General features: G+C 33.6%; 1 protein-coding gene and 1 non-coding gene across 8 annotated transcripts in view; one reads left to right on the top strand and one right to left on the bottom strand.

Moving 5' to 3' along the window:
- Nucleotides 1-14,943, bottom strand: part of USP15 (ubiquitin specific peptidase 15) — a 150,047-nt gene that overhangs the window by 67,388 nt on the left and 67,716 nt on the right. For 6 of the 7 annotated variants that reach the window (XR_005580034.2, XM_010337267.3, XM_010337268.3 and 3 more), the window contains one exon: nucleotides 11,462-11,523. Coding sequence is in view for 6 of the 7 variants with exons in the window: in XM_010337267.3 (XP_010335569.1) it covers nucleotides 11,462-11,523 (62 nt within the window). In the remaining variant the exon portion in view is untranslated. Of the gene's footprint in view, nucleotides 1-104; nucleotides 377-11,461; nucleotides 11,524-14,943 lie in introns of those variants that run through there. The other variant, XM_039471845.2, reaches the window with a different exon arrangement.
- Nucleotides 662-770, top strand: LOC120365158 (U6 spliceosomal RNA). The gene has a single exon (XR_005580174.1). It is a non-coding gene; the product is annotated as a U6 spliceosomal RNA (small nuclear RNA).

The following is a 14,943-nucleotide window of genomic DNA, read 5'->3' as shown; positions in this document are numbered from 1 at the left end:
ACTTGCTTTTGGCAAGTCAACCAAACATTTAACACTCATGGAAATCTAACACCATACTGAACAACCAAAATATAGAGAAGTCTGAACATTGACACAGCAAAACAGTTATTTAAAGATTTTTATATTTTCAAACCCAACATTGTAAAACAACCTTATTTGATAAAAATCTAACATCATAAAACCAAAATTATCTTAACAAAAAACAAGACCAACATTACACTCTCCATTTCTAACAATCATTCTAAGACAAGTTCTGAAAAAAATGAAAATTCCAAATCTAAAAAATTAAACACTTTTACTGTTGTAAGATACAGATTAGTTCAGTTCAACAGCATTTGCTGTGTGCTTCCTATATGCCAGGAAGGATGTTAGGTACCTAAAGACATACAAAAGAGAGTTTAAGCAGATTTGTATTATATATAAATTGCTTTTCATAGCTCTATTTTTCCTTATTTTGACTGCTTACTTTTACATATATTTGATAACATAAAACATTCCATTTTAAAGAACTGAAACTAAAATCATTTTTTAGCCATTATGAATCTAAGCACCAAATTTGCAACCCATTTTTATTTAAACTTTATTATAGAAATTTTGAAATATACATTAACCCTCGTGTACCTAATATCAGAAACTCAGCTTCAAAAATTAACATTCTAGTGCTTGCTTCAGCAGCACATACATATACCAAAATGGGAACGACACAGAGAAGATTAGTATGGCGCCTGCAAAAGGATCACATTCAAAATTTAACATTCTGCCATACTTATTTTTTCTACAATCCCTGCAGCTTCCCTCCAACACCCTCTTTTACTGGAATAGCCCAAAGCAAATTCTAGACACACTTAATTTCACCTGTAAATACTATAGTATATATATCCCTAAAAAATAAGGGATTTTTTGTTTTAATCAGTGCATACCATTATCAGTCCCAATCCAATAACCAGTTTGTGTTCAATTTTTTCCCAACTTCTTAACTGTTTTTCCTCCCAGTTGGTTAGTCTGAATCAGAATCCAAAAAAGCTCATACATTTGCAGATTAATTTTAACAACTGCAGAGGCCCTTATTGCTCCTACCAACTAACTTCTCTAATTTCATCTTACTGTGACTACATTTATTTTCCATTCATCCTGACTTCTATATCTATTTATATAGTTAATCTTGATTTATATGTGTTAACTGTAAATTACTGAAATCCTTTTTAGAATAAACCAGGGGAGAAAGGAAGAAAGTATTCAATAATTATTTGTGAGTATATAAGAAGGTAAAGCATCTATATGAGAATTCTAAATTTAAATGACATGCATTTAGACATATACTGTTTAAAGTTTCTAACTTCAATTATATTTAGATACAGCTTTTTTTTTTTTTTTTTTTTTTTGAGACGGAGTTTCGCTCTTGTTACCCAGGCTGGAGTGCAATGGCGCGATCTCGGCTCACCGCAACCTCCACCTCCTGGGTTCAGGCAATTCTCCTGCCTCAGCCTCCTGAGTAGCTGGGATTACAGGCACGTGCCACCATGCCCAGCTAATTTTAGATACAGCTTTTAAATATTGCATCTAATACTAGTTCATCTTGATTGAACATGCTCTGTTTGGTAAAACTTGAAGACATGGTATGAGGTTGTTTTTCCACAACTCAAAGTAAGTAGAAATTTTAGATGTAAAGATCTGTTTAATCTACATGCATTTTCAGCATTCCAAAGGAAAATCTGCACACATATTTAAGATCTTAATGAGTGTTAAATCAAATGACCACTAAGTACGGAATTATGGGGTCGTATTTCTGTACATGCATAAGGATTTCCAAAAAGGAGTTGGAATTTAGATAACTAAAATTACAATATAAACACAGTTTACTGGTATACAGCAGTAGAAAGGAACTTCATTCTAACATTATTATAATGCCTTTCTCTTCAGGTGACAAATACCTATAAAGGGTGTGTATGTTTAAATGAATTTATAAAGTAGTTTCTCTCCCTGTTCAGGAATCCTGCCTTTCTAACCAAGTCCCACTTTATGTTTCTACTTTCGGTATAATTCATGATGAGTGCGCTATACTAGTTGTTCCCTTTTCTATTTATCGCCTTTTTCCTGGTTATGTATTTCTCATTCCCATCATGCTGCCAAATACTATAGGCTAGTTTAAACAATGTCCTCCATGTGTTAAGTACATTAATCAACCCTCTCTGTTCCCTATTCCTTCCATCTTTGCAGCATTCAGCATTTCTGACCATACCCTTTCTTTTACAAGTTCTTTTCCTTTAGACTCTGTGACAAAATGGGATCCAAGTTTCCCTGGGTCTTCATGATTATTCTATTTGATGCCAGCTGTTCTTTATTGTTTCAGGATGCTCTTCAAGGTTTTGGTATGTTGCTCTTTACATTTTTGGTTAGGTAATTCATATATGCTTATCTTCCTGTTTCTAGGAATATGACTCCATACCTGCAGTTCTCAGTACTCCATACTGCAGTTCCCTTTTTTAAATTGTATCCTAAGCACTTTTGTTTGGCTATTGCATTACCTCAAACTTTAAAGTCTCAAAAGAAGTCACTCTATGTCTGTTTCTGAATGAGAATGATGACATAAAATTAGGCATAAAAGGAAATTTAAGGCTTCAAAATGTCTTTTAAAATGTAACAGCTGGGCATGGTGGCTCAAGCCTATAATCCCAGCACTTTGTGAGGCTGAGGTGGGCAGACTACTTGAGCTCAGAAGTTCGAGACCAGCCTAGGCAACATGGTTAAATACCATCTTTACAAAACAAAAAAACAAAAAAACAACCAACCAACCAACCAACCAGCCAACCAACCAACCAACCAACCAAAACATCCCCCAAAATAAGCCAGGTGTGGTGGTGTGCCTGTAGTCCCAGCTACTTGGGAGGCTGAGGTAGGAGGATCACCTGAGCCCAGGAAGTCAAGGCTTTGGAGAGCTGTGACTGCTCCACTGCACTCCAGCCTGGGTAATGAGAGTGAGACCCTGTCTTAAAACAACAGCAACAAATGATAGATATTGGAATATTACTCTAGATTTATAGTTCACAGATTACATTTCAAACTGAAGATTGGTTATTAAAATATATGAACTGGCTGAATGACAAGAAATAAAGAATGGCTAGAGTCATCTCTCAACTTCCACAAACCAAATCACTCAACTCCTCCCTTCTGGTATTTGAACAAAGTTAAAATTGGTGACAGATTTTTAAACTTTCATAGAAATTATAAACGCTTATTTTCTGTTACCTTATGAAAACCACAGTTCATAAAAATCTCATGTTCCAAATGGAAATTATCATGCTATATACTTAGTCACAGTACAATTTATTAACTGTTAAAATGAAATTAATATTTTAGGTGATATGTTTCCCAATATGTATTTCACTAATTTTTAACCAAATAGGTCTATGCATCATTTCTGAATCCATTTAGCTTTGCAGTTATAAATGCAAACAGGGATTAACTTTTCTCTAAAAATTTCTAAAGAAGTTTAAGACAGTGCAAAAACCAAAAACAGAATATTGTAGAATCACCTAGGTGCTTACTATTTGTCCCAGCCAAAAAAGTAGTACGCAATGGTATTTATAAAGTTCTTCCTCTCTCAAAGCAGAGCACTCAGGAAGACAGTGCTGTGAAAATATTACTGGGTCATGAGATTAAGTTTATAGTGTTTCAGTCATCAATTTGGAATTCCTTAATCAGACACCACAAATGGCAGAGGGACAGTGTATGAGTAAGAGGTATTAGCATGGTTTTCCATTTGACTTTTTTCTGCCACTCAAGTCCTATTTTGGATGATGGTAAATTTTTCTCTGGATATTTTCTAGTTGAAGAAAATCGTATCTTCAAAATCATCAATGACTCAATTTTTTTACACCAAATACTTAAGCACGTCTTTTGACAATACTTTTTCACTAATTAATGAAAATAAATAAACTTAAATTATCTCTTTAGGAACCCCCAGGCTTCTACAATTATTCCACTGTAAAATCAACTTTTAGAAATATAAGATTTTACTAGCTATATGTCTCCAATAGAATAATTAGACTGCCCAATTAACATCCTAAAAAAAAATGGTGAAATTTAACAGAATTTTAAGACTGGAGGGGACACTTTTTCTAAGGCATCAATAGAAAAGATTATGTTTTAGCCGGGCACAGTGGCTCACGCCTGTAATCTCAGCACTTTGGGAGGCTGAGGTGGGCAGATCACAAGGTCAGGAGATTGAGACCATCCTGGCCAACATGGTGGTGAAACCATCTTTAAAAAAAAAAAAAGAAAAGATCATGTTTTTAAGAGGCTATAAGAAACCAGACTTAAAAACTAGATTAGAAATGCAAGTCTTGATAAAATAAGTAGTGTTTAAAAAATGTAGCATGAATACAAAAATAAAAATTTCAAATTATATGTTGATATCTAGTCAAAAAATTCAGTTAGAAAGGTTTTGTTTTTTGAGACAGAGCCTCACTCTGTTGCCCAGGGTGGAGTGCAGTGGCTCAATCTCAGCTCACTGCAACCTCCACTTTCTGGGTTAAAGTGATTCTCCTGCCTCAGCCCCCAGAGGAAATGGGACTACAGGCACTGCCACCACCCCTGGCTAATTTTTGTATTTTTAGTAGAGATCGGGTTTCACCATTTGGCCAGGCTGATCTTGAACTCCTGGCCTCAAGTGATCCGTCCCCGTTGAACTTTCAAAGTGCTGAGATTATAGGTGTGAGCCATTGTGCCTGGCCAGGAAACTTTTGAGTATCTTTTGGGTAGGTTCCTAGATTTCTAACACAGATTTCAAGTTGTTTTAGGTGCTGATTAAAAGCATACACATAGATTTTTTTGTAACTAAAAGACTACATGTTTTAAATAAAATTATATTTTATCCTTAACATTTTTTGAATTTTTAGCATTTCTTCTCAAGTAGCCCAAAAATTTATGCTTCAGCTGAGGATACAGAGTTTCAAATCTAATCCAAATGGGCCTAATACAATTTTAGGACATCAAAGTACTAAGTAGGTTCCTGTATTTTCAGTTGTATAGAATAGACAAAATACTAACACGTGCCTACTTATGGTAGTATTCTTATATTTTCTTGTTCACATTAGTACTTAAAGTGCAAATTCCCTGGCTGACTATAAAGATTTATATTTTGCTTGTCTGGGGTGGGAACCCTGGATGCCACTGTCAATGTGGTTAACATAGTAAATGTCAATAAACATTACCAACAAAGTTTTTGATTGTCATCCTTAGATCAACAGCATTGGTGTCACCTGCAAGCTTATTAGAAATGAGCCACACCCAGATATAATGAATAAAAAATTTTGAGGATGGGGCCCAAGAAACTGTTTTAATAAATTCTACCAGGGAATCTTCTATCACCATTACAGTTTTAATTATTTTTCCTTTGTATCTGACACCCTAGCTAGGGACTGGTTATGTACAACATGATGGACAAATTTCAGGTTAGTGATATTTATGAGAACAAGCATTTTCATTCCATCTTGAGGGCCAGAGGTTGTCATCTGACAAATATGTGACAGTTTTGAGGCATATAAACTGTTCTATATCTTAATTAATCTTGAAGTCCTTCCTAAGGACCTAAAATTACATGTCCTGTGCTGGAGTTAAATTTGCCTAAGTTAATGTCATGTGTTCATAATGTGCTTTTCGGGTTTTTCTTTCTTCTTCCCCTTTTTGAGAGACAGGGTCTCTCGCTCTATTGCACAGGCTGGAGTGCAGTGGTGTGATCATAGTTCTTTGCAGCCTTGAACTCCTGGGCTCACACAATCCTCTCACCCCAGCTTCTTGAGTAGCTGAGACTGTAGATGCATGCCACCACACCTGGTTAATTTTTGTATACTTTTGTAGAGACATGGTCTTGCTATGCTGAACAGAGTCATCTTGAACTCCTGGGATCAAGTGATCCTCCTAACTTAGCTTCCCAAATGGTAGGATTACAGGTGTGAGCCACTTTGCCAGGCCTAAAATGTACTTTTCGATGAATACAGAGGCATTCCATTTGTGTTTTTTGTTTGTTTGGTTTTTTTTTTTTTTTTTTTGGAGATAGACTCTCACTCTAACACCCAGGCTGGAGTGCAGTGGCACAATCCTGGGTTACTGCAACCTCTGCCTCCTGGGTTCAAGCGATTCTCCTGCCTCAGTCTCCTGAATAGCTGGGACTACAGTTGCCTGCTACCACACCTGGCTAATTTTTGTATTTTTGGTAGAGATGGGGTTTCACCATGTTGGCCAGGCTGGTTTTGAATTCCTGACCTCAAATGATCCACCCATCTCAGCCTCCCAAAGTGTTCAGATAATAGGCATGAGACATCGAGGCTGGTCTCATTTTTTTTTTTTTTTAAGCCAGCATTCATCCAGAAAAAAGAATCTGTATCCTAGCTTAAACTATAGAAATATAAATAAATTTAGCAGTGATACTTCCTCAAACTTGTTTCCTTTTTCTTCCTCTTATCTCTACTCTGATTTCCTTCTACTGTGCTTTTTGTATGTTCTTAAATATTTATGAATCTCATTGTTTCTCTCTCAGCTGTATGTTTTAAAGCTTCATCTAGTTTTAAAGATCTCACCATTGTTACTACCATCTCATTTCTCTTATTTGCTCTATATACCAGTGATAGATATTTAGCTAGGGTATCTCCAAATTCCCACTACCACAAACCATGCAGCTAACAAAGATATATCCTCAAAGATTTGTATAAAGATTCCTCTGAGTGCTGGGTCAGATGGATTAAACACTTCTTATTTAATTAACTACTTACTGATTTACAGCATGATAGTATTAGTTTATACTTGCATTGTAAGTACACGTCTACACCATACCCAATATTTGGCATCAGCAAACTTTTAAATATGTCATTTTGACGGGTGAAAAACTATATTCATTTACTTTCATTTTTTCTGATTATTAGTGAGTTTGTCTTCTCATCTAACTGTCAGGACTCGGCTACTCTTTATTTAAATTGTATGTTCGTATCTTTTATCTATTTTTTTAAAAGCGATTTTTCTTTGTTTCTGTTAAGTTATAGGAGTTCTTGATATATTATAGGTATTATTCTCTTTAGGTTTTAAAAGTTCCAAAGCTGATATCTGACTTTTAACTCTGTGTATAGTTCTTTCAACAAAAATCCTTAATTCTGATATAATCAGACCCATTAAATTTTCACATTATGTTCTATGATCCCTATGATGTAGCTATTCTCCAAAATTTCTATTATTCACTTCATTCATTCATTCATTCAAAGATGGAGTCTCGCTCTGTTACGCTGGCTAGAGTGCAGCGGCAGCATCTTGGCTTACTGAAATTTGCGCCTCCCGGTTTCAAGTGATTTTCCTGCCTCAGCCTCTTGAGTAGCTGGGACTACAGGACCCCGCCACCATACGCGGCTAATTTTTGTTATTTTAGTAGAGGCAGCGTTTCACCACGTTGACCAGGCTGGTCTCAAACTCCTGACCTGAAATGATCCACCTGCCTTGGCCTCCCCAAGTGTTCGGATTCCAGGTGTAGCCACCATGCCCAGCCTCATCACTTTAAAGTGTTATATTTCTTATTCAGGTCTCTAATCCTTCTAGACTTAGCTTTTGCATATAAAGCAGAAGGTAGAGATCTAGCTTTCTTTTTCTCAAAATAGCCAGTACTCCCATTAAATCTAAGTAATCGTCTGTTTTAAGCAACTTCACTACCTACTTGTGCCACACCATATATCAAGCTGTCAAATATACATGAATCTTTTTGAGATTACTAGTTTATACCAGTATTTGCCTTTCTTTTGCTAGCATTATATTGTTTTTATTAGTATAATTTTACAGTAACTCTCAATTACCTTATAGATCTAGTTCCCTCCTTTCTCTTTTTTGTCGACACTGACTCAGCTAATTCTGGACCTGTACTGGTCAATGCTAACTTTAAAATGAGTTTGTCAAGTTTCTTTTTTTTTTTTTTTTTTTAAAAGCATCACCTACTATTTTATTAAAGGCATATAATACAGAAAAAGCATACTTTATAACAATCAGTATCTCAAATGCTAAATAGTCCAACAAAGAGATCATCTCAGTACCTTGCCAAAAGAATGGAATATGATGAAACAATAAAAAACAAATTAGCCTAGAAAATAAAACATTGCTTATATAAGCCTATTAACAAAGTATAAAACTGGATTAAATTTAACAAATGTTTAAGGTCAAATAGTTTAGTAGTATCTAAATGGGATAAATCTAATTTTTATTAACTTTGAAAGACCTCTAAAGCACATTGCTGGGTAAAAGACACAAGATGTAGAATAACATACATGTGGAAAAATAAATGCATTAAAAATGTAATGGGTGAAACACACCTAATCTATTAACAGTACTTCTGATGTTAACTCAGGAGAAGTAAATAGAAAAAAGAAGTTGGGAACAAAAGAAGAATTTTTCTGTTTTACCGTGTATTTCTTGTTTGTTGCATTATATTAAATCTTCTATAAAAGAATTTTGAGCGGTACTGATGTGCTCAAGAGAAAACAGGCATTACTAGGTACTGTAAGCCATACAGTACATGACAATCTTTTATTTTCTAATAAACTTACATTTTTTTTTCTCATGAAGATTTTATGCATTTTAAATTAGGCTAATTTTTGTTAAGACTATTTTCTAAGTGGGTTTCTCATGATAAATGGCAGGGGTTAGAAATCTGTGGCTCACAGGCCAAATACAAGCTTGCTATCTACTTACAAATAAAGCTTTACTGGAACACAGACATTGCAATGTGTTGCCATGATGTCTAAGGCTGCTTTCATACTACATCAGCAGTTATAGTTATGACAGAGGCCATATGGCCCACAAAGCTGAAAACATTTATCTGGTCTTTTATAAAAAAGATTGCTGATCTCTTGGTAGAGAAAAAACAACTGCTTTTTATAAATTAATCTTATATTAGACAATCTTGCTGAATATTCTCAGTTCTAGTAGTTTGCTGACAGTTTTGGATTTTATACAAATGACTAAATTATACACAGTGAATTTTATTTCTTCTTCCTAAGCTCCTACTCTTAAATTGTGCTAAAAATTTCTCAATGAAATATAACTTTTGCTATAAACTTGGCATAAGTTAGAATTTCACTTTATTCTTAGTTTTCTGAGAATCTTTTCATACACAGGTGCAAATCTTTTTCCGTATTCTAGTAAATTGTTATTTGGCAATTTATGACATACTGGTGTATAGTATTTCTTACATTTTGTAGTGAATGGATACTTAACTTTTCTATGCTTTAATATATGGCATCCTTATTAAACTAGTAGATACAACAAAAAATGAGACTCTTAATTGTACTTTTGTACATCTCTAGCATAGCAATTGCATTCACCAATATTTATTGCATGTGTATGATGGGTTGGGTATTGTATTGGAAATTGTGTCTTCTTTTATACAAAGCAAGTACTACAGTTGTTGAAATAAATAAAAATAATATTGTGCTATATTAGGTAATAAAAGAAAATATAAAATTAGTCTTATCTTTCTGGTGAAAATCAGTCATTTTTAAGTAAAAAAGATGTCTCAATCTTTAGAACTCATGTTTTTTAATCCATAAACAATTTTATAATTTCAAAAATTATTTAAAGACATAGCAAGTACACAGCAACCTGAACATGTTAGGAAACAACAGTGGTTCTGCTTTAAAGACCAAAAGGAAATATTCACAAAAAAATTTCCTAACTTCCAAACCTTCACCAGTTATAAAATCTATATAATTCAACCCACATGCCTTTAATATGAATATCTTAATAAAAGTACTACTTTTATACTAAGTTCTACCCTTGTACTACATTCAACGAAGTATGCTAAGTATAAAAATCACCTTCATGTAATTAATTATGTGCCTTCTCATGATATTTTTAAATGAAAAAAAAAAATTCACATAAGATAAAAAGGATAGAAAACCACTTATAAAAGGGACAATGCAGTTTTATGTTATTTATTTATGTTTTTTGAGACAGTTTCACTCTGTTGCCCAGGCTGGAAGTACAGCGGCATAATCTCGGCTCACTGCAACCTTCTGGGTTCAAGTGATTCTTGTACCTCAGCCTCCCAGCTAGCTGGGATTACAGGCATGTATCACCGATGCTGGCTAATTTTTGTATTTTTAGTAGAGATGGGGTTTCACCATGTTGGCCAGGCTGGTCTCAAACTCCTGACCTCATGATTCACCTGCCTCGGCCTCCCAAAGTGGTAGGATTACAGGCATGTGCCACCACGCCCAGAGAGTACATTGTACTTTTAAATAAAATAAAGTAGCAGATTTTTTTTTTAAATTTGCTTGGTTGAAATTTACTAAACTGTTATTTATTCTAAAAATCATTATTTTAAGAATCTCAAAATACAGGTTCACAATCCCTTATCAGAACATCTGATATTCCAAAGCTCTGAAAACTGAAAAAATTTTTTCACAGTTCATTTGGTGGTAACTTGACTTGGACTGATAAAATGCTATTTATAGTCCTTATTTATCCCACTTAGTATGAATATTTGCTAAAGAAGTATTAATGTGTTTGATTATAAAGTGTCCTCTTGCAGAAACAGAAACATTACAGTAACAGGTGGGACATGTACCATATTACTTCTTTTTTTTTTTTTTTTTGAGATGGAGTTTCGCTCTTGTTACCGAGGCTGGAGTGCAATGGCACGATCTCGGCTCACCGCAACCTCCACCTCCTGGTCTCAGGCAATTCTCCTGCCTCAGCCTCCTAAGTAGCTGGGATTACAGGCATGCGCCACCATGCCCAGCTAGTTTTATTGTATTTTTAGTAGAGACGGGGTTTCACCATGTTGACCAGGATGGTCTCGATCTTTCGATCTCCTGATCCACCCGCCTCGGCCTCCCAAAGTGCTGGGATTACAGGCTTGAGCCACCGCGCCTGGCCATATTACTTCTTAAAGCTTTGAGAAGTCTGAATATTTAAACACAGTTGGTCTTAAATGTTTTGATAATGGAGTGTGGATCTATTAATTCTAAAACAGCTAAAAAAATTCCTAATTCTTTCATTTGCCCTCAAAAATAACTCATATACTCCTCTATTTCTGTTTATTTCTTTATTTAAAACTTTCATTTAAATAAATATTACTTTCACATCAGATTCATTTTGATAAACATTTTACGATACTTTTAAAAAGCACAGAAATACTTCAAAAATTAATATTTAATGATTTGACTGTATTAGACAATGCAACTTTCTCATTTATACCATATGTTTATACTATACCTTAAGATATTTGAATTGGAAGGTTTTACAATAGTAACATATTAATTAATAGCAAATTTAGATAGCTTGTATACTAAGAATATAATACTCAAATATAAAGAAGGCATGAATGTTTGCAATACACAACTAGGTTCTTCCATCACTGTGGATTTGATTATCTAACATCAAAGGCTTCAAAATCATAAAATAAGCCATAAGAAGTGGGAGCACTTACTTAGGAGTAGAAGGACCCCTTGGCCATGTTCCATCTTCATTTTTCTGTTCTATCACTAATACCTGCAAACATGACACAATAAAAGGATGTTTTTCCATAACTCTGAAGTTAAAATAACTTTAGAAGCTTAGCCGAATACACTAAGAAATTAAAGTAACTCTGTGATTATTTAAAGGAAACAGTAGACTAAAAGACCTCAAATAAGAAATCAGTAATGATCGTGAGAAGGAATCCTAGAAGACAAACTGTAAAGAAAACCACTGGTTCCATGATTTTAAGTATAAGAAAACTTAATCCAAGTACACAGAACATAAATTCCTTGTATTTAGAGAATATATTTTCTATTTGTATTTGTAACTTATAATAGAGAACTGTGTAAAGAACAGATGCTCAATAAATGTTTGCAGTTGTTAAACATACTGACATAGAATCTTGGCTTATTTTTATGCAAATGCAGATGAAAGGTGACATAAACAATTCTAAATTACAGATTATGTAGAATTCATTTAGGGTTTTGAAATTAGTGTGTATTTATATTACCACAATGGAAATTATAGAATCTTTAAATATACAAATGACAGAGTCTCATTTATGAGAATAAGATTGAAGTTCTGTTAACAGCATAGTTGAAGTTGACAGAAATCACCTCTAATAAACAAAAAGTATAGGCTTAGGCAGAGCTATACTTTATTTTAAAATACCCTAAAATCTTTCCTCATATCTTTCAGTCTAACAAAGAAGTCTTTTGCTATGGATTAGTCTGTGTAAAATTTAGCAAAATAATGAAGAAAAACTTAGCAAAAATAATTTAACAAAGGAACTATGTGATAATATCAATAAAAAGTTAATATCTACAATTTCCATGCGAAAACTGTAATACAGACAAAATGACTTGAAGTCAATCCAAGGCATTACAAATTTGAATACATTTCATTTACTGTTTCATTAACTTTTTAAGTTGCAATTTCACAACCTACTCCACATGGACATAGTAATATATTTTTGTGAACTGTATATTTCCAGGCCATTTATACACTGGCATTTAGATCCTAACCATGTAAAATGTAAGCATGTTTCAGAGTGCATGTAACAAACAATAAAATGTTGATTTAAAAAAAATTCATGAAACCTTAGAGGGTGCTAATTAAAATATTAAAGTTAGCTTTAAAAATCTATTTTTTCACACATTAAAAACTGTATTTGTACCACATAAAGAATAGAGCACCATGTACCTACTATACTGATCCCTTCTTGATCACATTCCTCTCCCTACCTACTATAAATGAGTCATCATTGTCTCAATTTTCTGATTTTCATTCCTCTCTCTCTATATATTTTAAAGATTTACAAAGTAGAATTTAGTGATTTTTAACTTCTCAAGAATGCTTTCCTTCACTGCAATTTATAACCATGGCAACAGTTACAGATAAACTATATGCATAAATATGCATATAATCTTTATAAACGATTTGGAGGACTTAAATCAGTTATAAAACAAGATTTTAGCTACAGAAGATTTCTAACTTATGTATTCAATATAATTATTTAACCATAATGTCTTAATTTCTAACAGTATTTATACCTAATATTCCATGTTGTTAAAACCACAAATACTAATGCTGAAGGCCATCAGAAATATTAAAATTGAGTCCTTTATTCAAGTGTATCATTTTCTGAATAAAATTTTGTTACAGTTAAAACTTTAACTCAAAAATATTTTTGGAAAGATTCTACATTAAAATTAAACTCATACAAAAAAGGAAAGAAGAAATGCCTCCCAAATGGGAGGCAAACTCTTCAATAGTATGTTTTTTTTTCATTTTCTAATAAGGATATTTTTAATTTAAGTATTTAAAAAAAAGGTCCAGGAGAGTGTTTGGTTCATTTACTATCTTTTAGTTCATTTATCTTCTCTGGCTGAATAATTATTATAAAGTCCGAAAAATTTAATAAACATTCTTTGAAACATTCCTGTTTTTAGAGGTCAGTTCCTTAAAAGAATATTTAATCTTATTAAATTATTCTCTCATCTGCCATCTGATAAATGCATACCTATCAAGAAGATCAAATTATTTAACTTCTCTAAGTCTCTGTTTTCTAATGTACATGATGAAAAGAGTAACATTAATTTCATAAGATTGCTGAAAAGATTTAAAGAAAGAATTCTATAGATTTCAAATTGTACTTTTGGAGCTACCTCAAGGCCTAATGAATGAAAACCAAGGAGAGAGGTTATGTTTACTGGAAGACAGAAAGAGAGAGGTGGCTAACTAAAAGGGCAGTGTTGGCTATCAGTGGATTTCCAAGGTCCATACTTCTAGCTTCCATCAGCTTCATTTCCCTTTTAACTGTGATACATACTGGATTTTGTAAGATTTCTCTTAAGAACATAATGACTAAAATAAATATGAAAATCACTGTATTTTGATAGTCTAGTTTAATCCTTGACATATAGCAGGCATTTACTAAAAATTAATTTCCTTCAGTTTCTCTGAATTTTTCCACAACTCAGAATCATATTATTGATGTTAACAGTAATTTTTAAGTAAAACAACAACAACAAAAATCTTCCATATATCAGAATACCAGGCACCGTTAGGTTCTGAAAATATAAACAGGGTACAAAGTCTAACCAAAACAAGGACCTCAAGGTCTAGGGAGATTAATATACAAATAACTAAAGCATATAATGAATGATGCAAAACATTTATACATAAAGCATTGTGGAAGTTAAGGAAGCATTCTTTTTCCTCCAGAACAGAAACATCTTATTCCTCAGTGGCTATTGAGAGAAACAGGGAAGGCTGGATAGATGACGGGACATTTGAGCTAGAATCTGAAGGATGAAAAGGATATGGCTAGCCTACATGATGGTATGGGATGGTTAATCTGAGGATGTAGATGGTTAAAAGAACTTTTTGATGGATGAATACAGGGATTGCAAGGACATGTACATCAGGCAGATGGAATAACACATTGGAAAGCACAAGAGTACTGGACAGCATAGCGTGTTCAGGGAATGATAAGCAGCTCAGTTTGGTACCGCTTGAGTATAAACCACAAAATAAAGATAATCTGATGATAGTGGAAGAGTAGAGAAGAGGTTAAACCATAACCTGCATGCTGGCTTAAAGTGCTTGGACTTGATAATTATTAAGGAACCAAGAAAAGTTTATAAAAGGAAGACAGTGAACTTTACATTTTAGAATGAGTATTCTGGCAAGAACAAGAGTGTCCTACTGCTATCTGCTAATAATGAAAAAACAAAGGAAAAAAGAGCAGACGTACAAGAGCCTGGAGATAGAGGGATCTGTGAAGAGACTATGAAAGTTAAGGGCTGAGAATGGAACAGAGAGATTATTTCAAGAGATAGTTAGAAGGTAGAATCAGTAGGACTTGCTGACTGTGACTAAACTTCTTCCTTTCTCAATACTTTTATTTATTTGGATTATACTATTAAAAAAATACTGGCTGGGTGCAGT

Source organism: Saimiri boliviensis, chromosome 7, assembly GCF_048565385.1.
Source record: "Saimiri boliviensis isolate mSaiBol1 chromosome 7, mSaiBol1.pri, whole genome shotgun sequence".
Lineage (NCBI taxonomy): Eukaryota > Metazoa > Chordata > Mammalia > Primates > Cebidae > Saimiri > Saimiri boliviensis.
The sequence above is the reverse complement of the archived record's forward strand: the minus strand, read 5'-3'. Positions and strand labels throughout refer to the sequence as shown.